The sequence below is a fragment of the Amblyomma maculatum genome, chromosome 2 (genome assembly GCF_055883805.1).
Source record: "Amblyomma maculatum isolate TAMU_Amacu chromosome 2, ASM5588380v1, whole genome shotgun sequence".
Lineage (NCBI taxonomy): Eukaryota > Metazoa > Arthropoda > Arachnida > Ixodida > Ixodidae > Amblyomma > Amblyomma maculatum.
The window spans coordinates 106,746,874-106,774,191 of NC_139345.1; the positions used below are offsets into that span (position 1 = coordinate 106,746,874).

The window sequence follows — 27,318 nt, forward strand, 5'->3', positions numbered from 1 at the left end:
TAGGGAGGGAGGGCAGGAGCTGTGCGACAACCTTTGTATGTCATCTCTGTTGTCGACTGCCAGATCCAAAGCTCTCATTAAGCTAATGAGCAGACTGATGTAAGGAATGAATAATGGCTTGTGAGATTATGGCATTAAGTATGAACGAAGCCTCCACTCAGCAAAACCAAAGAAGGCATAGAGGAATGTTTCTATTTTTTTACAAACATATCTTGGTGTTGATGGGAGTGGGATGGTAATGTGAGTGAAAATCAAGAGGCATGAGCACAGCATAATCTTGCCATGTTTATATGCCCCTACAAAAATCTGTCATGTTACATTCATGACATGGACATTGTGAACCTCTAACTCATGTTGGCTCTAAGTTGCTTGAAGAGTACCAGTGCTATGCCACAGCAAATGAAACCTGTCTCCACAGTGCTTCACTGAGTCTTCCATTATGGCAAACATTGCTGCAGGTACCAAAAAATAGAGGAAACACTAAACTGCTTAAAAAAAAAAAAAGGCCATAACTTCATCCTAGCAAAGAAAGACAAACCCATATGCGAACACTGCAGAGAGGTGGTCACCATAAAGCACATCCTAATATCCTGTATAAAACTCAATCGACTTAGAAAAGAGCATTTCCCACAGTTCTATGACAACTACATTCCCCTACACCCTAGCTTACTCTTAGAAGAAAATTCACTGGTTAAAACGTCTTCTCTCGTTGATTTCTTAAAAGATGCCAACATTCTAAACCTACTCTAGTGTATTAAAATAATCGCTTACTTCTTTTCACCAAACAGATATGTAAACCTCGAGTTTGGCGCATGATGGCCTTAGCTGCCTATGGGCCATAAAACACAGCACAACACAAAAAAAAATGGCGGAGGTTTCATCCTACTTGTCCTGTTAATAATGAGCAGAAACACCTGCCATGGGGGCTCAGTGGGCTCAGGACCTGGGTTTGAACCTAACTGGTTCGAATCTGCTCCTCTCCAGTGTTTTTTGATAGTATAAAAGCACTATATACATGGGCATGCAAACGTAGACTATCTTGCGTGGCTCTGAACCTTTGGATTAATCCTTTCGCACTGACTTGCAAAGGTGGTTTTGTAAGCTGGCCAATGGTCAGTGCTGAGACCTCACGTGTGCAGTGTTTCTTTGACACGAGGGCACATTCAAGGATTCTTTTTCTTTTTAGGTAGTGCAACTGCCATTTGGCTCAAGTTTAAGTTGTGGTTTCTTGAGTGCGTGCTGTCCATTACCATGGGCATGCAGCATCTGTGAGGTGTTGGTTGGGGTGGGGGCTAGCGAGCATATGAAGGAAAAAAGTCTAAAAACAGGCTATTTATAGGGCATACTCATCCCTACCAAGCAGAGTTCAAACTTGATGCAAAGGATAAGCAGCCATTCTTTGCCAAAAGCATAATAATTTTCCCTCTCTGGCCAGCTGCTGTTTATGCACATCATTGTGCATTTCGCCCCTGTTTGCAGTTGTCCTAATTGTTTGCAAAAACTGTACAAGTATCTGGACCTCTAGTCTGATGTTGTGGACACCCTTGTGTCACAATGTAGATATTATCTACAGCTGTTTGTCGTGTTTTACCATATTTTTGCGAATCTAAGCACCCCCATACTTAGTAATAATAATAATAAGGATAATTGGTTTGCAGGAAAGGAAAGGCACAGTATTTATTACACTTTTTGTGTGGACACCTGAAGCGCACCATAAGGGAAGGGAGAAAGGTGGGAGTAAAAGCGGAACTGCGTATGCAGGAGCGCCAAGCATGCTTGCCGACTCTTTCATAGAGTTAGAGCCCCGAGGTGGTGGCATGATTTCCAGCTTAATGGTTTGCTGGGTTCTGACACTACATGACAGGTGGTGGCACAGAACGCCGAAAACGTACCGAAAGCAACTCCGATGACTCTGTCAGCGTGTTACTGTGTGGGCATCGTATCGGCAGCATTCGGGGGGGTGTCAAATGCATCGCGGGCGCATGCCGCTTAGTTTGGTGTCGGTTGTTTGAGAGCTGTAACGGAGGTCGGAACGACTTTGTAGAAGGCTGCCTACAGCTCAAAGTTTAGGAGAACTGTAACCGTGTTTGCCAAAGTAGTTTGCGAGGTTTGCTTGGCAACTAAAATATTATTTCTTGTGCCCGTTTTGTCGAAGTATCACTTTAAAAAGATGGGAGGGGGTTCAGTTTAGATTTTTCGAATCTAACCACCTTCTCCCCCCCCCCTCACTTTGGGCATCAGGATCACAAAAAAGGGGGTGCTTACAATTTAGTGGATATGGTAATTATAGTACTGACTTAATTCGAGCTTCAGTTTACTTGAACCGATGCAAAGCTCCATGAATGCCAAATGCATTAAAAAAGTTGAGTCTAGCTTGAACTCCTTACAATCCCCCAAATTTTTGGTACCCTTTGAGTTGAGTCAGCTGTATCAGCATGTCTCTGAAACTCTGCAAGCATAAGGCACGCAGCAATAAGCTGCAGATGTACACACCTTTGCATATCTGTTGTAGAAGCTCTTTTTGAAGATATGCCACTTGTCAAGAGTGGGGCCCATGGCACTGACAACAGGATGCGGATGGGATGTTAATATGGCTTACACAGCAGTGTCAGAGATTGCCAAACATTTGCACATTTTTCAGATTGTCCATGTCTGTATTAGGCACTTTATCTAAAGGAAGAAAAGCATCAGTAGCACATAGTGCAAAGGGTCCTTGCAACAGCCTCTGCATAGGAACACATGAAAACTGCCAGTGAGTTCTAAGTAAATGGAACACGATTGTTGGCCAAATTGTAGTGACATCAAACCTTGTAAAGCATGGATGGCGCAGTCTACTTCTATACGAGTGTTTCTGGGCTGCGGTGGTTGTGCAGTGGATGTGGATTTACACTACAGTGCACTTCTATATAGTCGAATCACATCCTGTCTGTGTTAGTTTACTTTTGAATTCTCCCGAATCGGTTTTTTTCATTATTGTGCCAACTTGTGTGCAACTGTATGCATTGAGATGAAAACTGCGAAACATCATGGCTTGGCACTTGCATCCACTAACATAAGTTAAGAAATAAGTTCACAAAGTTGGCTTTTTTTCTTTCATTCAGCTTTGACTGATTGCACCATTGCCCCTGGCTTACTGATTTTACTTGCGTAGCTTCAGCTGATGAGTATTGATTATTATGCGAATCTGAGGCATTGAAAGCCACTTTCAATTTCAACCATAGTTTTGTTTTCACAGATCTTTCTCTGTTCTTTTGGTTGCTGCCAGAGATGTAAACTGGGGCATGTTGTTTTCTTGCACCTTTCAGGGTTATCAGGCAACTCAGAATGGGGTGGTAAGGAGCTTCTGTTTGCACTGCTTATGCGCTGGTAGATTTGTTTAGCCTGCGGAATGGCTTCTGCTGTGTTGTGCAAAAAAGCAGTGGGCCCAAGCAAGCACATCAGTGGCCTTCACACACTGAGTTACAAGCAGCGAGCACCCTTAATTCTAATACTGGAATTGTGAGCTGTTCACGCTAATGTGTTGCATTTCCTGACAGTAGGGCCGTGATGACATGTTATTATACTTAGTTTTTCTTTTTACCCTTACGGACCACCTGACCACCTTACTTGCATAGAAATGCTGCTCGTTTCCTTTCATACCATATTAAGCATACTGTTGTCATTTTATTTTTCCTTTCTATCACGGCTAGTTAGTTCTCTTTTAGGCATAATAAGGTATGCATAATTATCGGAGAGGTGGTGTTTTCAGACATACTTCTGGTATAGGCTTTTTCAGCAGAAGAAGCAAGTGTTTATCTTGGTTCGCATGAGACAGCATCAGTTGAAATCAGCAGAGTGCGACAATAGTCAAATCCACTTATAGCGATACCGGTTTTAACAATATATCGGATATAACAATGGGCAGCTGCTGCACTGTCAGGTTTGCCATGTGTTCCATGGTAAAATACACTGCTTATTACAATGGTGTCATATTACATTATCGATTATAATAATCAAATATGGTCACTGAAAGTCAACAAAAATGCGGAAATGCGGCGACCACAAATGTGTTCGCTTATGCAGAGATGGTGACAAAGTCGATGCAGCGACAATTAGTAAAGAAAAGAAATTAAGACGGAGCGCGTCGAGCCAATGCGTTGATAGCCCCTTGTAGCCACCCTAGCATTGGTCGGGTGCTCTGGGGAAGCTTGCATGCCGCGGAGACGCAGGGGGCGGACGGAGCGCTTTCTCACATGGAGTAGGAGGGAAGGCGTAAAGTGCTGCTAGGCACGACCATTTTGAGGGAGAGCTTGAAGGGCTCCACATCGTGTCCTCTCTGCCTCTGCATGGTGGAGTAGTCCATTCTGAGGGTGCGCTGACCGTGGTGCACTGCACTATCCTCTCCTATTTGCTTTGTCCAGGCCCCCACTTCGCGGTCGCACGTTTCGTGGCAGGCGTGCAGCAGCATTCGTGCACGTGTCTTTCTAGCGTGGTTCTCCTAGTGGGCCATAATCATTGCCACGATCTTGCTGGCCCTGGATTTTTCGTGAATAGCAATGGAGGATTATCCTTCAGGAAATGTGACACAACCGGTGCAGAAGAGGAAGCGAACGGCAATACCACTAGAAGTTAAGCAGAACATTGCACGTAAGCGCAAGGACGGCATGCGCAAGTGCGGCCTGAAGCAACTGACAGTATCGACAGTCGTCCGCAACACGCTCAAGATTGAAAACGAAAATGATGCCAGTGCTACCCATGCAATGAACAACAGCCGGAAATGGGTTTGACACGGGGACTACAAAAACTCAGAACAGGTGCTCTACCAGTGGTTCTTGAAGGCCCATGCAGCGAACCTGTCGATTGGTGGCCTGATTTTAGCGGAGAAGGCGAAGCCTCCTGCTCAACACCAGTTTCCAGCCTGGTGGTGGTTGGATTCAGTGATGCAAGGAGAGACGAATCGTCTACAAGGCAGTCACGGTCGAGGCAGGGTCGCTTAGTATCGATGCTAGGCAGAAGTGGCTTTAGGAAACACTGCCCTGCATCCAAGAAGCATACGCTAATCGGGACTAGTACAATGGGGACGAGACTGGGCTGCTTTTTCCAAATGCTACAGTCAAAGACGCACACTGTCAAAGGCGATCCCTGTAAGGGCGGAAAGCAAAACAAATTGCGCGTGACCGTTTTCTTGTGTGCCAACATGGAAAGCAGCGACAAGTACACCGCCTTCGTCATAGGGAAATCTAAGCATCCCCGCTGATTTCGTGGTGCCGCGAGGATCCCAGTTAGCTACCGTCGTAACGGGAAAGCATGGATGACGTCAACTTTTCTGTGAATGGCTGGTCGAATTTGATCAGCGGATGCAGCTCGAAGGCAGGAAGGTGACATGGTGATCGTCAATTGCACTGAAGCTGTCGCACGTGGAAGTTTTTTTTCCTTCTACCTAGCACTACTGCAGGCTTGCAGCCTATGGATGCAGGCGTGATTACTTGCTTCAAGGGACTGTATTGCAGACTTTTTTGAGCAAGCTAACGTTGAACCTCGACATTTTCGTATGAGAACGCTGAGCGGCACTATACTTGAAGATCTCGCTCCTGATGGCAGTGCAGTTCATTTCTGGAGCATGGGCAGAAGTAAGCTCCTCCATTATTATGAACTGCTTCAGGAAGGCGGGCTTCGCTGGGGTGGCATTGTGTGAAACAAGCATCATTGAAGACGAGAGAACACCAAGCACTATCCAGCACTGAATTTAAACAGCCGCATTCTGTTTTATTGAGGCACATTTAGTGAGACATGCTTTAAAAAATTGCAATTATTTGATACTTGTGAAATATTGTGGAGTCTTCATTTTCAGTTGTGGAATTTAGAATCTTTCTCTGCAGAAAGTTAGGGGCCTTGCTTATAATTAGTTGCTTTAGCCCATCTGTTTATATTTAACAGGTTCTCCTCTTTTTAAATTTTTTTGTTATCTACATTCTGCTATTAGTCTTTTTATGCGGAGCTCATGCAATTTGGCACCTTGAATTACCTCTATTTTTTAAATTATACTGCTTATGAGTGTGCACCATACAAGTTTTGCACCGATTTAAGTCAAACTCGTCATTGTTTCTTCACAGGTATTGTGAATTAGAATGTTAGCAATTAACACAAGCCAAAACTTGCATTTGTTTGCGCTTTCGTATTCGCTTTCCTGCTAAGGAAACCAATGAGGGTCATTCCTAATAAGTGATGAGCCCTGCCTAATGCTAAATATAAGCATTTGGTTAACCATCAATCTATCATAGCTGAGTGATAATGTAGAAGTGGAGTAATTTTGTTGTACTCAGTCATGTTTTAGTTGATGCTCACGATACGTTGGTGCTTGTTAATTTTTTTGGATGTAAGGTTGGTTCAGATGTCGTGAGCTACCCCTCTTGTCATGTTCGTGTGAAATATGCAATTTGTTGAGAAGTCTGTTGTTTCATTTAGATGAGTTGCATCATTACGCTGTTCTAAGCGTGGTTTGCACACAAATATTTCTTGGCTTATTGTTATGAGCAGTATAGCATTGCATTTGAAGAATAGCCACACTAGTTTTGAAATCTCTGGAATGATCACTGGTAGCAACCTCAGCCTGCTAATCGAGTATTTCGAGTGCTATAATAGGAGGTGTATTTTGCATGTGCAAAACTTTGTGCCTTTATTTTAAAATATATTTGGATGTGTATCCTTGTATTGGTGCATGTTGGAAATGAATTTGGCTCTGACTCTGAACACTTGTATTATGGCATCTGTTGGGCCTCAAGTATGGTATCTCAAGAGTATGGACAGTTTCTTGATTGTTGAGGACTTTTTTTTGTAGAATACAAGCTATGTATAGTTCATTTTAAGAAAATGGACATTCATTGATAAAACGGTGGTAAAGAAGTGCACACGATTATAGAGAAGACTTGGCATAAGAGCTTCAGGTCAGTTTTTACTGGACTGTTTCCTTTTCTGCTTTCTTACTTACTTAGCATATATATATATATATATATATATATATATATATATATATATATATATATATATATATATATATACACACACACACATACGTACATATTTGCATTAGTCACGAGTCAGCTAGCCTCTGTAATGAATTACTCTTGTTTGCAAGATTTCTCAGGCTGAATTTAATTTGTAGTTTTGTAGAAAATACTAGGAAACAGTATGAAAGTAAAGGCTTGACTTGTTAGTTGAAAAAGGAACACTGGAATCATTGGATCTACCAGTACATGCAAGTTGCCTATGTCATATGAGATGTAAGTGCTTGCTGAAGGATCCCAGGTGGTCATATATTCCTGAGCTTTCCACTATAGCGCCCCTCATAACCTCAGTCACTTTGCGACGTTAAGCTTAATAAACAGAGCCTAAAGCCTAGGACTTGTTTGGTCACCTTGGCTTTTCCTATTTCATGGGAACCTTTAATCCATCAAAGTTTGATCTTCATTGTCCCACCACAACTAACTGCAATAGATAACGACCTTGCATTTGGCTCATCATGGCCCGAGTTGCTAGTGCACTGTTAAGCTCTGTACCTACTACCACTCTGTTTTTACTCTGCGTAAAAATTTGGGAAAAGCATCCCTGTTTACAAACAGTTTCTAGTATTAATATTGTGCAGAAGTTTCCCCGTTTAGAGGTTTTCATATTTGAAAGGTTTAATGAACACACTGAGCTTGAAGTTCATGGGGATGAAAGTTCTGAAAAGTATGTGTGCTAGTGCCTTTGTATTTGCATGGCATGCGTGGCATGTGGCTGCTATAAGCAGTGGCTTGCTGTTCTTGCAAAAATGCATGCCTAACTGTCCGTACCTGCATGGAATTCAACATTCTTTGTTTTGGATATATTGCCTGGCATGAAAGCTTGATGTAATGTTAACTGTTCTGCGGCACTCTCATTAAAAAAGAAAGAGGGTGCAAGTACCTTGCATGTGGACGAGCTGTATGTGCGATGTGCTGACTACTATCTTTAGTCAGCTCTGTAATTAATTTGATACTACTCTGCGGTTAACGAGACTGCTGTGTGATTGGTTAATGGTAGCTTAATGCGTTTTTGTCACTGTTGAAAGCAAGAGGCTTTTCATGAGTAGCTTTTTTTTTCCCACATTTCATTTATTGAAGCCTTAAAGGCCCGAAGGCGTTACATAAGGCGGGGGCAAGAACATTGTATGACAGCATATGAATACCAGTTCAAGAAGTGCTGTTTGCAGGTAGACTGTAAAGTGTTCCGCCATGCAGATCAAGTGAATAAAGTCAACACCAGACACGGCATGTTCTGCGATGCCTTACTAAAGAATATGGCATTATGAAAGTTAGGGGATGAGAACAGCCTGCAGCGTTTGGAACTGACATAGCCTTGGTGAGCCTATGTCGTCAGTAGGTGGGCCGCACAGTTATAAGATGATGCCAAATGTTCCAAAATGGCATGTCAATAAGCAGCCATGAAAAGTGTTACAGTGGGTGGACACTTGGACCTTACTGTGAAGAGGTTTAACAGTGAAAGGAGCAAAGATGTTAAAAATCAGGCTATGACTTAGGCAGAACATTGCAACTTAGCTTATTATTATTTTTTTTTTTTACATGCAATTGCTGCAAGGGAAGGAAGCTTCTTTATATGCCTTTTTTCTTTCACGCTTCATTATTACCTCATTTTCTTTTTTGGCTCAAATCAAGAATGTATTTGATAATGCTTTCCTGATGACCCTGCCGTTTCGCTGCCAAAATTTGAGGTGTTAATTTTTTGTTTTGCTCCTTCTCAGGCTGGCCAGGTGCAGACGCCACCAGAATTGCAGAGCCCGCCGCCACAGCCGGAAAGCAAGACTCCTTATGAAAAAGCTTGGCTGGTCCGCAAGTGGTACAACTTTGACGTCAGGTATCCTTTGCTGCACGGACGGTGCCTTGCGGAGCTCCTCTTCATCATAATTCATCCAAAAGGGAACAATGGTTGCAGATGGCAAAGCACACAGTCACGTCTCAATACAGTGTACTTATAATGGGCTTTTTAAAGCTATGAGTGTACTGTGAGGATCCTTGCGCAGCTTCACTCAAATCAAGCCTTGGCTGTTGTTATTTAGCCCAGTGAACGAAATTTTTTTTGTGGACATAACTAGCTTTTTATTCATGCTCGTTAAATCAACTGTTACTTTTTCCAATTCCTGTTGTCTTGGAGCATTAAAAAGAAGACTCCCTGACTTTCATGGTCTGCAAAGCTTCATCTCTAATGACGGCTACCTTTGCATTTGTTGTGCACTTTTAAGTCTAATGGAGTTAAGCTGCTTGCAGCGCTAAGAGGCCCTCAGACAGGCCATTAAAGGCTGGTGCCAAGGTTGTTGAGCGTGATGGCTGGTGGCTTTGCCTTGACTCGAGCCCACGCGCCCAGGTTCATGAAGCCGTTGCTGACGCACAGTCGGCCGACGCTGTTGGACACACTGCCCCAGTGCTGCCTGCCCCTGGCGCACGTGCTCACCTCCACCGAGCAGCTGATGCAGGTGAGGCTGCTCCACTCACCGGTGTCGCCCTATTCGCAAGAGTTCTGCCCCCTGCGCCACTCTTTGGCAGATGAACGGGCGCCCTCCCCGGGAGACCAGCTCCACTTGTGGCTTTGAGGATGAGGGCATGCGGGGCGATGAGCTGCCGGTCAAGCTCGGCGGATGCAGCTCACCTCACCCTTCCTCCACTGAGTCGTCCACATCCATGCGGGCCTCCCGCACGCACCACAGTGACTGCTGACCCCTTGCCTGCCGGCCTGACCTCCTCCTGTCCTCCTCTTTTTTTGCCTGTCCTCTGGCACTCCGAGCCGCCTGCCTGCCTGCCAGGCCCCTTTCCTGCCTGGTGGTTCCCTGCATGTGCCTTTGGCCCCTCCCTGCTATCTCAGCCAGTCTAATGCTGCTGCTGCAGCCACTATCTATGGTGGCGGCTTCTTGTGCCTTGCCATTGGTGACAGTGATTGCTTCACGCTTGTACCTTTCTTGCATGTGCATTATGGGAGCACCAAGCAGTTTAGTTTTATGCTTCTGACAGTGCATGAACACACAAGTTTGGCACGAAAGGGAGGCAGTGTGGACTGCACAGTCTTTCCTCAAGTTAGACCCGTACAGTTCTTGTATTTATTCATTGTCCCAGTTTGTTAAACTTTCCACAGTTTCTTCTTTAGCTACCGCGAGCTTAGCTGGAAAGAGTAATGGTTTTGCCTCATGCTACATTTGTTTAATGCTACTACGTTTACTTATTGCTCTCTTGTGTTCACATATTGAGTGACTTGCTTGCCCAGCAGGCAGGATGATGTAAGCTTTTGTATCCTATCTTAGTGGTGGCTGTACAGTGGGATTGCTGCTTTGTAGAACCTTCTGTGCTGTTTGGCGTATCGGAATTGAATTAAGGAGTCTGCATTATCAGAAATCAATTGGCACATGTCTTGCGCATAAACGTGACTACTTTTATCACTAGTTCAGTTACCATATTTAGATGCAGCAGTTGTAAATTAGTATTACTTTTATGAGTGTGGAACGATGGGAAAAGTTTCTTTTTTTGCTTATACTTTTTGCTTTTGATTAGTTGTCTCTTTCATTATTGTTGTCGCATATTTCTTTGCTTGTAAACTACTCTGCTTGCTCCCTGCTTTCACTAAGGGCACCGCTTATTGGTCTGCACTTGTCAACGTGCTGCTGCCTTCTTGCCAAATGTGCGTGCATGTAAAGCTGCATAACCATAACTAGAGACTAATGTGGCTACCTTTGTAAATGCTTCACAAAATTCCTTTTTGAATTTTGCGCTGCATACTTTTGTGTATAGGCTGTTGTAAAGCAAAGCAAAAATGTTGTTGGAATGCCTCTTGTATGCTTTTTCCTTTGCATAATAACCCCATGTGTTTGCAGTCACTGGTGGTTGCAGGCCATTAGCGATCAAATTAAAGATAACGAAAAAAATAAAAGCATTGGTTGCATAAAGAAATTGGACACAGAGCGGCGTAGGAGTGGCTTTGCGAGAAATTTGTTACTGTGAGGATCTGAGCCATAAATGGAGAGGTGATGCAGACATGCAGCTTGCATTCTGTGTGTGGCACCACACAGTATTTGCTCATTGTTTCAGCAGAAAAGAGCCATTTGGAAAGTTGGATGCTCTGGAAGATTTGTAACTTATTGACAGGTTGCTTTTTTTTATTTGCTTTTGAGCTTTGTCAGCGTAATAGATGTGCTTGTGCAATTAATAGCATTCTTTTATAAAATTGTGTCTTGGGGGCCAAAGTTGTAAGAGAAGGTTATTTTTTTTTTGCCTTAAGAAGCAGCTATATGTCTAGTCATAAAACATTTGTATTGGCTGCTGTTATATTCACTTGTATTTCAGAATCAACCATGTTACTAAAACTACGGCTCTAGCCTCACTTTTATTTGTCCTTTCCGTTGCAGTGAAACCTTACCTGTAATGAAAGTATTAAAGACTGAGATTTGTTTTTACATTATTAGATAGGCACTGTTTTAAGTAACGTTTCTTCTCATTGGAAGCAAAATAATGTAGCATTTGTTGAACTTACTGTGTTGAACCATGCCCACATAAATAAAGGTATGTCACCTAGTTGCTGCATCATTTGATAAGTGGACGTGCACTTCCTTGAAATAAAGAAGTAAGGCCCAACACGGTAACAAGCTGTTTCTGGCTCAATATATGACAATAAAATGCAGTGTATAAAGTTTCGAACAAAAGGTGCCCATGCTCTGCTATCAGCTGTAGCTATATTTGAAGGGCATAAATACCGCCTCTCCTGCTGTGAAGGACTCATTCTTTTAATGTTTATCAGGGCACAGAAATCAACTGAGGAATTGTTAGCAAAGGTATTTGTTCAGACTGTGCCTTGCTTTATGGAGGCAGTAAATGTTTATTGATCACTGCAGCGTTACAAGTCAAATGTAGTGACTCATGTTTTCGAGCTGTTTTAATCCTATTTGGCCTTTTGTGATTATGCGCAGTCGACAGCTAAATTGTGGGATAGATGGGCTTGGGATGAATTTATTGAAGCTGTGCCTTCGAACCTACTTACTCAGTATTGATAGCAGCAAGGAGGTCATGCATGTGCGCCAATAATTTTATTCTTTTATAGAGTGATTAGCTTATGTGGCAGTGCTGCAGTAATTTTTTTCTGCTCTCTGAAATCTTGTAAAACTGTTCTGATAGTTCAAACATTTATTTTCTGTAGGGAGGCAGTCATTGCGGCATTAGTGTATTAATGCACCCATATGGGAGCAAAATGCAAACCGTGGGCCCAGCAAATGAAAAGTGGAATTTCCTGTAGACCGGCCAGGCAGTTTAAAAGCAAGTTGTGCAGTCCACACTTCTGTGTGCAGCCAGTCACATGTCTTGAGCAAAAGTGGTATACAACACTCCGCCGGTGGCGGAGCTCGACAAAACTACATGCAAACTTTACCTAGTGATAGCTATCTAAGATCGAGACAATAGTGGCAGTGCCCCATTTGATCCACATGCATTTGTCACTGTCGCTGTCCCTTACGCTGTAGCTAGATGGCATTTCAATGGTTTTCTCGAGCTGTATCACTGCCTGAGTGTTGTATACCACTTTTGCTCACGACTGTACAGTCTTTGTCAAGAGTTTACAGCCCAGAGGGTTTGCTTTTAAGCTGCACAATATGACTTCTGTAATAATCGTGGAAGTCCTAGCCATTGGAGAGGGTAGGACGAAAAATCTTCTTGCCTTCAGCGAGTATGGAAACCTGGGAATGCATTATGAGCCACATAGTATTTCTCAGAAGTAGACAACCTGGGCTGTAAACTTTTGATAAAGGCTGTACAGTCTTTGTCAAGAGTTTAGAGCCCGGGGGGTTTGCTTCTGAGCACGTGGCTCGCGATGCATTCCCAGTGTTCCAAATTTTTCGAATGTAAGATATTCTGTCCTGCCCTCTCCAAAAAAATTTGCTACCGTGAGTGCTAAGAGCCGCTGCACGACTTTGAACCAGACTCTCTGAGCTCTAAACTTTTGGCATAGACTGCACCTTTTAATTCTTGCTTCAGCTCCTGCGTTTTGAGGAAATAGTCTTCTTAAGGTTCCCATGGCATCCAGAATCAGTTTTGTTCTTATGGGCATATTCTGTTGAAAGTATGCAGGCCATTGTTTCAAGAAACTGCACTGCCACTGAGCCATGTTGCATAGCCCATATTGCACTTCTGGTGCTGAAGAGCTCTGCAGGACGATAGCAGAAGTGCTTCCTACTTCCAAATTTGGGCTCTTTAAAGGGGGACTTGAAACTAATTTTGTTGTTTACTGCCCAAATTTAATGAACCTCGCATAATTGTTCAGTTTTTTTCTGTTAATTTCAAATACGAAAAAGTTTTTTTTATTGATAAATCAATACTACTCTAGATTTCGAGCCTTCAGCGTAGCGCGGCCGGTAGCCACATCTTACCAATGTGACGCTGTGACGTCACACCCCACATGGGCTGGCAGGAGCTGCCAACTTAGATCTCTCGTTTCACATGGGACGGTTAAGTCAGAATCAGCCTTCTAGGACCCTGGCATCCACGTTACCCCTATAGGCCACTAAGGCACGTTCATACGGCTTGGTTAAAGCGGGGCTTTATATGTGGGCTGAGGAAGAAGAAAAAGAGAAGAACGCTTGGTCACCCGCAGCTAATGCTTTCGCTCAATATTTGGTTCAGCAGCGTTGAACCCTTGTAATTTTAGAGGTACTATTAGGAAATTATTGCTATTGTCTGCTCAAACAATAGGGAAGAAATGCTCGTCAAATAATAAATTAGCGCCCAGGCTTGCGCATTTCTCCAGTGCAGATTCAGTATTTCTCTCGGAAAGCTTTTTAGTGGACAGCTAGATATTATAAAGTGTAAGGAATGCAGTGTTGGAAGCAGTTTTAAAATTGAGCTAATGTTAGAGGTTTAGCAGTCCACCGACCTTGAGCTCCCTGCACATATCTGCTATGGGTTGTTTCTGCAGTTAAGGTGTCGGTGGAAAACCTTTGTAATAATACACAAAGTCCTTCGAAATTGTTTAATTGTACAGATTTTTTACATTACTTGGATTTAATAAAAATATATGTTGAAATGATGAAGGGCAACCCTTCTGGCATGAAATTGCCATCAGCTACTGAAGCTTGACTGAATTTGGCCCATGTTTTGCTACCAGTGTACCAACAAGCATACAGTTACTAATGTCAGAATAAAACAAAGCAAAAATATCACCAGTGTGCCTCTCAAGATAGTTTTAAATTGCTAGGAAGGATACATCAGTTATGGGCACCATTAGATTGCATGCCTTCATAGCAGTTCTGATCATGAACACTGCATTCTGTGCATTTTCATCAAATGGAAGTCTAGATATATTACTAGAAGGATCACACATTTTATTTCCCACTATTTCTTTTTCGGCCAGTGAAGCAAAGAGGTGGCGATTACACCGTGAAACCATTCTTCGTCAGCAGGTTCAGTTGGTTTTACTGCCATGTTTTCTGGTGTGCTACATACCTTAATTTGAACATGTTACTGCAGCAACTGTTTTGGTTTAGACATTTTGCCAGCCATTAGAGGGCCTCTGTTGTTCAAGAATTGGCTGGTTTGACATGCAGTCTGGATAGACTGCATGCTACTGTTTACTTTTGTGCCCTGTAGTATTTTAAGCTTCAGCTCATTAAAAAAATTTTGGGATAATGAGCATACCTGCACAACATGAGTCTGGTAAAAAATATGCTCTAGAGATGTTAAGACTGCGATAATAAGATGAGGCAAAAAAAAAAAGTCAATACAAAATCACAGTTGCAGTTTTCATTCTTTGCCTATTGTCATTCTATTCATGCAATCTTCATGTTCCTCAAAACGAACCAACTAGCCTTCGAGAATATTTCGCTGAAGTATGCTAATTCAGAGATTCCTTACTTTGAGGCACATATGGATGTGTGTATTGTAGCTCTGGTACATACGCAATTTCCTCTAATATTAAAGCAATTGCACTTATTGCTAAGTAGAATGTTGGTTTGCCACCAAGAACTTAAATTTCTGGCTAGTGTTTTAATGTTTTCTGCTAAGCTTTAAATAGGCTTCTTTCTTTTCCTTTTAAGGCACTGTTAAGGCACTCGACTCTCTAGCAGGCTGACTCGGGTCCAATCCCGCTCATGGCTGCCACATTTTGATGGAGACGAAATGCAAGGTGCCTATGTACTATGCGATGTCAGTGTACAGTAAAGAACCTCAGGTAGTCGAAATTTTCTGGAACCCTCCACTACGGCATTCCTCATAGCATCAGTCGCATTCAGACATTAAACCCTATAGATCAAACATTTTTAATCCACTGTTGAGAATGGCTTTGTTGGCTCGGTAACATGCAGTCTTAAAAAGCACTGCTGTTATGCAGAATTGGTCAAAGATAACTATCTTTTTTTTTTTCTAATGTTGTAAAACGTTGAGTGCACCACCATTTGCTTCTGTTTTGTGCCCAGATTGCTGCAGTGAAAATGGAATTCAAAGGCTCTAGGGATTTGCTTAGATCCTTAAGTGGCTTTAGTTGGATTTATCTGTTAATTTTGAAGTGCGGCAGTATTACATGTCACTAACCTTAATTGGTTTTCCATTTGTGTTGCAGGGCTGATCAGCTGCTTGTGCAGCAAATATTCACACCCATAGTGCAACATTTGGGGAACGTAACTGCATGCCCCGTCTTTTCTCTCGTAACTTTTCTTTGCACATCCATCACATGACACTCGAGGTATCATTTCAGTATTCAGCTTCAACGTCCTCTCTTTGCCACTCCTTCATCTCATCTCTGGTTTGTGTTGTTTTTTTGTTTTTTTTCTGCTTTTCTCTGTGTGGTTGGCAAGAACTGCTAGCTTACGTTGAGGCCCTGTCCTCCCCCTTGCCCCCCCTCCTTACTCCTCCTCAGGAGGACGCTCGGCCCCGAGATGACGACTCAGACACAGACCTGTGCCTGGACGAGAGTGACTTTCACTTGCCCGAACGCAACAGCGCCTCCTTTCGCGGATCCCTGTCCCGGGTAAACTCTGCTCTTGCTCCCCAGGTGTTTGTCATTGAGAAACAACCTTCACAGCAGCCTGTCCCTGCAGAAGCCCACAGGGCCCACCCACCCGCAGCTCCCCACTTTTTATCTTCCCTCTCGCTTGGGTCTCTGTGATTGCCAAGACTGTGATGAGTGCTGCTTCTTGCCAGCCCATTCCTCTCCCATCCCTCGTGCAAACACTGTGTTTGAACGCCGTGCAGCATCTATCTGCAGGCACAGAAATTCCTGCTGCAGAAACGTTTTGGCACTCTGGGGCACGGAACCCTTTGTGTTCAATTGTATCTCGTGTTGTCCTTCCCATCAGCAGTAGCAGTGCAGCAGCAGCAACTTCATCTTCTGCTAGGGCTACTGAGCAGTTTTAGCGGCAGCGTCTCATTCTTTTTAGAGTCATTTTTGCTTCAGTTGGGCACTATGGAGCATTCTGTAACATGTTGCAGAGTACTGTTCTTTGCTTTACTAGTTCCACTGTCTAAGTTGATACTTGGTCTTTCAATCAGTAAACGGAGGAATATCTGCAGACTTCATAAAATTTGCTTGATTGATTATAAAGGAACAAGTCGTTGACCAGGTGATTTGGACCGCACAGTTTAGTGGCAAAAGTGTGTCCATGTTTCGTATTGTTGCCCAGGTTATGCCTGCTGATGTAGGTTTGAATGAGCCTTACATTTAGAATCCATAGGTTTGTCCTTGATGAAAAAGTAGTTTTGCGAACTGTTGTTTGCTTGTGCTTTTGCGAAGCTGTGATAATTTTCGTTCCCCGATACCTTTTTGCATTTATAAGATATGTATTTTCAGGAGTAAAATACTGTTCATGTATGCAAGCTATATAGACCTCAGAACCACACCTTTAGTTGGCTTGGTTAAAGCATTACTTTCGTTCAGGTTGTGGAAGAGTTTAATCAAATGGTTAAAGAGATAGGCCTAAATGAAAGTTTTGTCACGTTTAACGTGCCCTGCAGCCTTATGTAGGATATTGCTATGTTTACATTTATCTTCTACTAAAATGACTAGTAAAAAAAATGCATCAAATAAAGAATGGGTCATAGAAGTGCATTATTGGTCATCCTTAGAGTACAACTAGGCCGCATACTTTCTGGCGCTTATTTTTCGAGAATTCTGTAGATGTTTTTCAGTGTTTATATACTCTGTTCAAATTGGGGGTTTTTCAGCTGATTGCGTTGTGTGAACTGTAAAATGTGGCGATTATCAATGGAAAAAACTCTTAGAGCACAGAAGATTATAGTAGAAGTAAAAAGGCACAAAAAAGGCAAACAGGAAATTTCCGCCTCTGAGTAAGCTTGGGAATGTCGCCAGTTGACTTCAAGATGGCTCCCAGCAGATGCTAGACAGGAATTGGAGACAACCCCTTGTATCTTTGATGTGGGCCCTACACAACACAAAACTTTCTTAGAATTGTCTGCTCAACAAAACAAACTTCCCCTTTGACAACGAACAATTCTCCCCTCCCTCCCCTCTCCCCCGCAAGATGGGGACGGAAGCAGGTCCCCTACTACTACTTCCAAGAAGAATGCTGGAGTCTAGTTGGTGACGAGTTGTTTTGGTTGCAAAACAAGCTTTGAGAAGAATATGACTTACAGATTTCTGCAAATGGTTCATTGCTACAGTAGCGGAGATGCTAGTTGATGTATCTTGGCAGCCAGTGCAGGCAGCGGAGCCTAGAGGGTGTCCACCCCTTGCACTGCTTTCTTGAGTGCCTGCTGGCCCACTTTTGTACAGTGAAGTGAAGGAAATAGAAAGTTTAGCGTTATCAGTATTTTTCAGTTAAAATCGGAAAGTACATGGCCTAAGTATAACAATGTAAAGAAAGTAGCGTCTTGAATGTAGCTTCAAGCTGCCCATACCATTTTTCCCTTCCTTCATGGTGCTGTTTATGTGTCCACCAAGAAGCGAGACATGCTGTGCCCTTCCATTCATAAAAAAAAAAAAAAAAAACAATTTTCAGTTTTACAGTCATGTTATTTTTTCAGTATTCTATAGTGGCTCTTTTTTTTTGTATTTGATTGTAATTATGGGACCGTGCATGCACAGATTGCATTCAGTTACAAAATGTTGCATTGCTGCTAAAGACAGCATCCAGTACTCATTCAGTATAAACTGCTGGCTCACTTTGACTCATATTTTATACCCATGCAGTATCTTGTGGTTTGATTTGTCTAGTACATTTGGCAGCAGCACTTACCTACGTTGTATTAGATGGTGATATGTTCGCTCTGTCACAAAGCCAGAGTTTTGGTGTGTATGTCGCACCATCTGTCACACAGGGTGCAGAATAATGTTGAAAAGGTCTTTGTAGTTTTCACACATAGCAGTGCATACTGTCTGTTATTTTCTTTTTGAAAGACTGCTTCTCTGACCCAGCATTGGCACTGGTGACACTGTACTGTTTTATGAGGGCTGCTACTAGGATAAGGGGTAATGCATCATTTTCTTGAACAAGGTGGGAAGCGGCTGAGGATAAAAGGACAGTGAAACATGCTGTGAAATGTTTGCACTTGAGCTTTGTGAACATTGATGTTATACACATAGTGCATATTATCATCCTTGTCTATGTTTTGTCCAAACTGGTGCTTTACTCCTGGCTGCACTTGAGTTTTCTTTGTGCAAAACAAAGATGCACGGCACTAAAGTTTGACCTTAATCCTCTACCTCTGAAATTATTTTTCCAAAGAGCGATGAAGAAGTACCTCATTTTTTATTTCTCCATTGGATTCCACAAAGAACATAAATGACAAAAAAAAATGAAATGTAAATTTTTTTTTAATTAAACGCTAAAGTAAATTGTGGAAAGCGCAATAAATTTTGTCTTCGCTGCACAATGTTAGTGGCAGTTAGGCTTCACAACATGTTTATAGACACAGCAGCTGTGCCTAAATGTTTGCCTGGAAAGTTAACATTCAGATTTTGTTATAAGAAACGAGCAAGTGTAGCAGCTCAACGGTTGCATTTGTGGGGTAACGTCAAAGCAGGTGTGGCGCTGTCGCCACATGATTTTCCTCACACCATATTTGAATTTCTTTTTGGGAGCTTTTTCTTTTGTTGCCCTTTGATTAGCTGGAATAAATGTTGTAGCGGCGTGTAGTTAATGTGGAAAATGAAACAGAGGCCCGGCACCAAACTGTTGGACATCATTCTCATTTCAGTTGCTAGACTGAAGGTTTTTGGCTATCAGTCTTGTTTTCGATCTTTTGAGGCAAAAGCCTTCCTTTGTTCACGAGGGGCGTGGACAGAGCGGGTCAGCAAAGTGTGCAGACGGAGCCGGTCATCAGAGCCTGTCCGCATGAACTGTCAAGAATCCATTGCATGGGTAACTGATATACAGTGAAATGCCACTTGAACAAACTTCAAGGGACCTTAGGAAAAAGTTTTTTAAAGTGAAATGGAAGCTCGTTTCTATTGGTTCCAAGAAACATTTGGTGTTCAAATCATGTCTCAACCCATTTATTTCTGACTGTGCTCATTTGCAAGCAAAGAATGCAGTAACCTTTTGAAGCACTTTTTTACTTAGGACTGCAGTAGTTTTGAACTTAGTCACTGTGTACAAGCTCGTGCGAATCTTGTCCAGCACCACAGTCTGCTGGGCAGCAAAGGTCTTCATTTTCTCTAAGCAGATCATGGTTAATCAGCATGCATATGTACGCCTTTCTTGTTAAGCCTTCTTGGAGCTTAACACCTAGTCGGCCTTAGGCTGGCTATGGCTGGCTATGACTGTGGAGCCAACTAAGCATGCAAAGCCAGGTGGGCTGGCTACAAGCTTGTTTAGATAGCCAGTTGAGTTTAAAACTAAATGACGGTCACTTTTTGTCACTGCGGTAATGAAACGGGGTTCTTAACGTAAAACTATGACAAAAAGTGCCGGTTGTGCTTTTTGAAACTTCAAGTATGACGTGGGAGACGCAGATGACGCCGCAGAAATTGTTTGTAGAATTAAAATGAGCAGTACCGTATCTTCTTGCGTATAAGACGCAGTTTTCTGACAAAATTTTCGGTAGTGTGTCCTATACAACGGTGCATCTTATGTGCATTTCTTTTTTGTCGTTGTTTTTGCGCATTGTTCAAAGGCGAACTTTATCGTGAAATGGTAACGGTAGCAACGCCTGCGATTACAATATTTGCAGTCATTATAGTGTTCTAGAATTGTACAGCCGTCTCACTGAAAGAATGCCAAAAGGTGGCGACATCCATGCTTCTCGCCCTTTCCACTCTGCCAAGACAAGTCAGATCGAGCCAACTCTCTCTTCCACTTACGATTTGTAACATTTTTTGGTGGCTATTGCATGTGTGTTTTCTCCTTCCTGCATGCGCTTTGTCGCATTCGATCGGGGATGAAGCCTTTTGAAAACTTTGAATAATAATAAATTTTCTGCTCTCACTGAGGGGGAGTTTTTTTGCACATAGGTGTTGCCCTTTTTGTTTCTATCATTCGCACGCGCATGTAGCAAATGTTTTTTCAGGCACATAGCACGCAATGGTCGAGCAAGCATATATAGTGAAGCCCTATTGCCCTTACCAGAATAAATTGAGGTGCGTCTTATATACCAATTTTTTGTTGAAAGTCTAGATATAAGGGGTACATCTTATACAAAGGTGCATCTTAAACTGGAAAATACGGTAACTGAATTTCATTAAAATGAAGGCTGTTTACATAGCATTCAATGGAACTTTGATGGAGGGATTTAATACAGTTCTTGCAACTGAATACTTTGTTTAACGGATGTTTGTTCAAGTGGTATTCCACTGTAGTACCAAATTTGGTATCCAGTCTAATTCAGTTATGGCCAATTCAGCAGTGACCTCCAAATTGGTATAGGCCACCCCCAAAATTTGGCCCCTGGGCCCCCAAATGTTTTATTTTGTTGAATTTGACCCAAATTGATGTCTTAACTAATTTGAGTATGGCCAATTCTTTGGTGACCTCCAAATTGGGATGGATGACCCCCAAAATTTTTGCCTCCCTGGACCCCTGAAATTTGAATTCATCAGAATTTCATCAAAACTGGTATCTAGCCTAACTTGAGTATGTGCAACTCGCTGGTGACTTGCAAATTTAGCCGGGTCATTCCTAGAATTTAGCCCCCTCAAACCCTCGAAATTTGACTTCACCCAAATCTGACCAAAATTGATGTCTAACCTAATTTGAGTATGGCCAACTCAGTAGTGACTTGCTAATTTAGCTGGGCTGCCACCAAAATTTGGCCCTCCTGGTTCTCCCAAAATTTGACTTCGTCCAGATATTAACTATAGAAACTGCAACTAAGCAGCGGTACTGAGCGACAAAGCGCAGAGCTTATAACGGAACTAGGCATGGAACTCATAATGCTTTTGCATTTCTGCACATAAGCAGACTTGAGTGTGCACATAATTTCTTTTTCAGCATCATATAGGGATTGCACCGTTTACTAGCGTCACTTCGTCAGTACGAGGTGGGAATCTGTGGGAGCCAAAATGCGCCCAGTTAGACTTCAGGTCAGCGGTGCAAGTTGTTTAGACAAACTGAGCTAGTCTTATTAGCCAAACAGTTACACAAAGCATCAATGAAAGTGCGCTTTAGGAAAATTTTTATACCCAGTGATGCAACATTTGGTAACGTGGAACACTGTGCCTTAATGGAGACCCCTGTGAACTAGGGCTTTTTTTTCTTCAGTCCTGTCTTGTTTATTGTACTGCATTGCATATTGTTAAGATGCTGCACAACTTCAGACTCTTTCTGGTTTTTAGCAAATGGCATAATTCATTCATTAAGTTTTCTGATCTTTAATGCCAAATAGTTTTAGTTTAGGCTGTGCAAGTCCCTCATTTTGCCTCATTTTGTGTCACCCTGTTTCAGTAAGCTCAGGAGTGCTCTGTGTATCCATCAAAAAGTCGGAGTCAGGCATTATGATCAGTAATTTAATTATTTAGGGAAAATTGATATCTTTGGTGGAAAGGCACTTATTGGCTGTGCCAGCTTACACCTATTTCATTTCAGAGGTAGGGTGGATGAGATTGGCATTATTTTTAATGCTAGAACTGTTTGTTTAATGCTGAAGCAAAAGATTTATTTTTTTTAATTTTTCTTTTATGTAAGATTTGTACCACATGATGTGCATGCTAAGTTTTTTGTATAATGCAGCAGTGCATACTTTATACCTTTCCGCTCTTTTTGTTTGCTGCCAGTCTGTACAAAAGTATTTTTGGTTTCAGGGCTGCAAAAGGTTGCGTGTGCACTGTTAAGAATCTGTCTGATGATGTGCAGTGTGTTCAGCCAAATATTTGTGAAACACAGTATTAGTGAGAAAAATTAAATTTAATGCTATTGTTACGGGCAACCGTGCATGGGTACATGCATCTTAATTTTTGTTATGCAAATTGTGCAGTGCACAATTAGATTTCGGGCAATGCATTTTGGATGCAGCTAAATTAAATTTTACCACCAGAGCCATGTTTGATAAACTTATGATGGTGGGTGTGTGTGCTGGAGGTTGTTGGGTTGGCTGGTGGTAACTATCAGCAGCTTGCTTTGCCAACATAGGGAGCAGATTTTGCTTTCTTACTTTACTCGGTGTTCACTTTTTTTCTTTTTTGATGATGTCTTTACTATCTTTACATTGCCCAAGGGGGCCACCCGCTGTGGTGGCTCAGTGGTTAGGGTGCTGGGCTGCTGAACGCAAGGACACAGGTTCAGTCCTGTCCATGGCGGCCACTTTTTGATGGAGGTAAAAAGCAAGGCACCCGTGTGCTGTGCGATGTCAGTGCACATTAAAGAACCCCAGGGGGCCGAAATTTCCAAGCCATCCGCTACAACATCCCTCATAGCCAGAGTCAGTTTTGAACATGAAACCTTATAAACCAAAGCAAGCCATTTGCCCAAGTGCTGAGAGCATGTGTGCAAAGGTGTGTGTATGTGTGTTAGTGGGTGCCTAATCATATCTTTAGTTGTAGTCAGATACAACACACAAAAGAAATTGCAGGTGGCCCTTAAAGGAGACCATTCAGACAATGGCGTTGACCAATTTTTCATAGCGCTGTGGCTGATTCGATTAAGGCATCGGGAAACCTGCTTTCGTCTGCTACACCCTACATTGTCATGCTAACAGGCTCAAAGCCAGTCTTGTACACTTTGCAAAATATAGGTAACCGAATACAATTGCAATTACTCAAGCTGAAGTTTAACTGAACATAGTAAATTCCAGGCCCAGAAAAGTAACTGAATAATTACAAAACAGTAATCTAGTACTATTGTTTGTTTTTTTGCCATAGCAGAAACCCGCTCAAACTGCAATAGACTAGTGTGGCTTACTTGAAATTTCTTTTACATGTTAATTTTTGTTTTTATAAGTTGTTTTCGCTAATTTTGCAGCATATCCTCGTGAAATCAGACGCTTCACTGCAAACTTTCTTAATGCAAGTGCTAGAGGATAGGGCAGCGTTATAGGCATTTTGCGCTGCCCAGAGGGCGCTGCGAAAACTGCGCTAAAAAACGCCGTCTAGGCAATCTGCTGGGTAGTACAAATCCCCAGTTTCTGCTCTGCATTGGAGTGCATGGGATAGGTATAGGTCGGTATGGAGCTTTCAGTTGTATTACGGCACAAATTACAATGAATTTAAAGCACTTATCATGCTTTTAGGGTTGTCACAATGTCTGTAAGGCAATAAATAACCCAATGTCAGGCATTATATGAGGTGCAGAAATCGGAGGCAAAAATCTTGGAACGCTGCCAGTCGATAGCCAGGTAGTTATTGTGCGAAGTGCAGCTCTACGAAAGCTTTACAGGCAACTAACCTGAGGCGCATTGAATACACGAAACCGCAACAGGGATAGGCATCATAAATAACTGCTTTGATATGTAAACATTCCTTCTGATAGACGCCTTGCGCTGGCCATGCATGGCCTACTTGGGTTGTGTTCACTGAATGCATGCCCCTGAACTTTTGTGTTGATCCTACGCTGGTTTTCGCTTTCTACACCCCGTTTAATTGATCATTCACGCTAATAATTTTGGGAGACATAGAGTCCACAAACTGCAAAGTGTCTGAAAGCTGTAGCTGAGGCTGCACGAATTTTCGAATTAAGCCTCGGTAAGCTTCGGTGTTTCTGTATAGATAATGAAAACGTGCCGACTTTGTTCTATTGCTCGACTGTCTTGCCTTTAATTTGTGTGCTTGCAACCGTCGACCCAGCGCTGTTGCCTATTAAAATTTTTGGAGTGTTCGATTTAGAATCGCACTTAGCTCAAGCACGCGCTGCGTTTCATGGTCGAAATGGTATAGTTAGCTGGTTAGTAACTATATGCTTAAAATTGAATTGCTGCTTTCATTGAGGTAGCAATTAAGTGAACTCTAGTTTGTTGTTCCTCACCTTTAGTTGCTTGATACACAGTTTTACTTGCGCAGCTGTTGAAAACAGTAGCATAATGGACAGTTACTCTCACGATCACAAATGAACTCGCGTACATAGTTAGTATTTATTCCATATATCTCAACTTTGAGCCAGCGGAGTATCCACCACAGCGCGTATGCTTTTCTCGCGAACTTGTGCACCAGATTGCCCATACTGATCGCATCATAGCCTCATTTCGTGCGGCTATAAAAGACAGTGGTAGTCGAACACTGTAATTGTTAACTTGTTTGTGGCACTCTGCGGCGCAAGTAGCAATAGCGACAGTGACGATGTTTTCAGGCAAAGGGGTACATGGCAAGGTCAATGTTGCGTGCTTTGAACATTTAGCTGGAAAGCACGCGCAGCGCTTCTTTTTTTAATTTCAGGCTACTGCCCGCTCACGATGTCCATGAGACATGACGAGTCTTTTCACGCTCGCGAAGGAGCACAAAAAAGTGCTAGTCGACGTAGAAAGCCTGCGAGATATGCGTAGAAGCGTAGGCAGAGCCAGCTTTGTACAACCCAGTTAGCTTTTCTTGGTCGTCACTAGGTGGCGCCACTATACCTCAAAAACTCCAGCGCAAGGCCGCTATTACGGTATGAACACCTTGCACAATGCTTCAATGCCAGTTTCTACATCCACTATGGAGCACTGCACTTCGTTGCGCCATAAAAAGACTCTCAGCAGGTAAGGGCGACTAAAAGGCTGAAAAAAGTCGTTTGTAGTGTTTTGTTGGGACCATCAGCCGTAACTTATAGGGGAGAACCATAGCAAGGCCTGTTCAGTTCTTTGGATAAATGCCGGTGAAGCTTCTGACATTATCGCAATACGCCAGGTAGCTCATGCACGCCATCATATGGCCAAAGAAGTTTACGCAGTCGCATCATCATGGGTGCTTTGCCCCTGTAGCCTTTTTAATAAGCAGGTGATTGATTACTAGCAATCAATAACAGAAAAATTATATTCGAATTAGCTAAACCTTACTGCTCAAAAAAAGTAAATTTATTACACAATTACATGAAATTGTAAGTAATTGCAAGAAATTGCTTACAAGTAATCAATTGCGTGTAACTCTGTTTCAAGGGGATCACCCACAACTAGGAGAATTGATCGATGCCATTGGTTATGGGAGTATTTGGAGGGGCATTTTCTGCTTTTTTTTTTTATTTGTATTTGTATCCAGCAAGTGACATGGTGAAGAATTTACGAGAGCAGTGTTGGTGCAAGCAACCTGGTGGGGTTCGAGGATGGTGAGACTCTATTTTTTTTTGGTACAAAATGGTGGCGCTAATTGGTACCTCCTTTCAACCTTGGAGCACGTATTCCAACATATTGTAGGCCTTGCTGAACTTGGCTATACAATACAGCTCAGTGCGATGTAGAAGAGGAATGGAGTTGCCCTCACTTGCGCATTGATTTAGGAAAAAGGACCTTATGTCTCGTTCTTCACCAGAGAAGCTACTTCAAAAGCATCAGGAACTGATAGTGAAACTCCAGAAAGGAAGAACTGTTAATTGTATTTTAACTGTTCTGTTTTGTATCGAATGTCGCTGTACTTGCGGCAGCTATGGGTACCGCATTGCTTGTGATGAAGGTTTTTTGTAGATTTTGTATGTTGCTGTCACTCTGCGTAGGTATACTCTTTTCTTCAAGCAAGTGGTAAATCTTTGGTTGCGTTTCTTGTGACAGGTTTGTATTCCTGAAGCACCGCTATCAGACTTGCTGATTGGGGTATTCGTGTGGTATATCAGGGATTTGTTCTTTTTTGCCAGCTCTGCCAGCTTGACTTGCTAGTTTTGTCATAACTAAAATAATATGTGCCACTAAATATAGTTAGCCTTCATGTGGTGAAGAAATATATGCACCTTGAGATAGTGTTTCTTTCATTATACGTTATATGATTGCAAGTCTTTGGTTTGAGCTGGTTGGTGATTTTTCTTTGCTTTCTGTCACTGCTTTTGTTTTTGTTTTATCACAGAGTAGAATGTGGAAGCATGCATTAGGAGCGGTAAAATAATTTGTGTACCAAATGATTGGTTTTCTCTGTGTTTAGAAGTATTGCGATATCTATCATCAACATTCAGTTTATGTTCTTTCATAAATATTTTCACAGAAAACAAATATGAAGAAAGCTTGCTGCTGCATCCTTATGACACATTGTTTATGAGCAGGTGTTTGTGTTTGTATCTTTCTGTATTCACTCAGATGTTTTTATTCTAGTCGGTGCTTTCTTTTGTTTTTGTTTTTTTCCTTTCGGCACATCACTACACACTATGGTGGATAATATTTATGTTTGTACAGACCCTGCAAAGGTTTCCACACCTCACATTGTGCAGGACGCTTCTGAGTGATTGAACTTTTTTTATAACTGCACCACTGTTTAACTGGCATGGCTGTGCCATTTGGCCATGGAGGTTTGTTACCAAAGCTTTTTGCCCAAAATATTACACTGAGGTTTTGGGAAAGTACTTTTTTAGAAGGTGGCAGTTTAATGTTTTAAAAAGTGCTTGTAAGCAGCAGCGTACTGGAGAGAAAAGCATGTATTGTGTTGTGAGCCACTGTGGTGTACTTGTTAAAGTGTATTCAATGCATTTGCTGTGCTCATTCAGTTGGAAATTTTTATTTTAGCTTTTGCTTCTGTGTTATGCGAGGCATTCAGAAAGGATCACTGCTTTCATGCTGGCAGGAAGTTCTGCCTCGCTGTTAGCTAAATGATTTTACAACTCTGGGAATTTTATTGTGATCAATCTGAAAAGTTTGTTACCTCACCAAAATGTGCATGGAGGTTTTCATTACTTGTTTTACAAGTTATTACATGTATATCTGCTGAAGAAAGGTGCAGTTGTGTTCTGTATGTACCCTATGTTTATCTTTGAAGGAGCTTAGTGTCTAATTTTTTCTTTGTTCTTTCTAG

At 42.3% G+C, this 27,318-nt stretch overlaps 1 protein-coding gene across 8 annotated transcripts in view; it reads left to right on the forward strand.

The window, feature by feature from the left end:
* The window catches only part of Nhe3 (Na[+]/H[+] hydrogen exchanger 3), a 62,848-nt gene that overhangs the window by 30,479 nt on the left and 5,051 nt on the right, over positions 1 to 27,318 (forward strand). For 3 of the 8 annotated variants that reach the window (XR_014705088.1, XM_084594990.1, XM_084594991.1), the window contains exons 14-16: positions 3,306 to 3,332; positions 8,759 to 8,871; positions 9,379 to 9,487. Coding sequence is in view for 6 of the 8 variants with exons in the window: in XM_084594990.1 (XP_084451116.1) it covers positions 3,306 to 3,332; positions 8,759 to 8,871; positions 9,379 to 9,487 (249 nt within the window). In the remaining 2 variants the exon portion in view is untranslated. Of the gene's footprint in view, positions 1 to 3,305; positions 3,333 to 8,758; positions 8,872 to 9,378; positions 9,488 to 9,557; positions 11,458 to 15,891; positions 27,313 to 27,318 lie in introns of those variants that run through there. The other 5 variants (XR_014705087.1, XM_084594987.1, XM_084594986.1 and 2 more) reach the window with 4 other exon arrangements.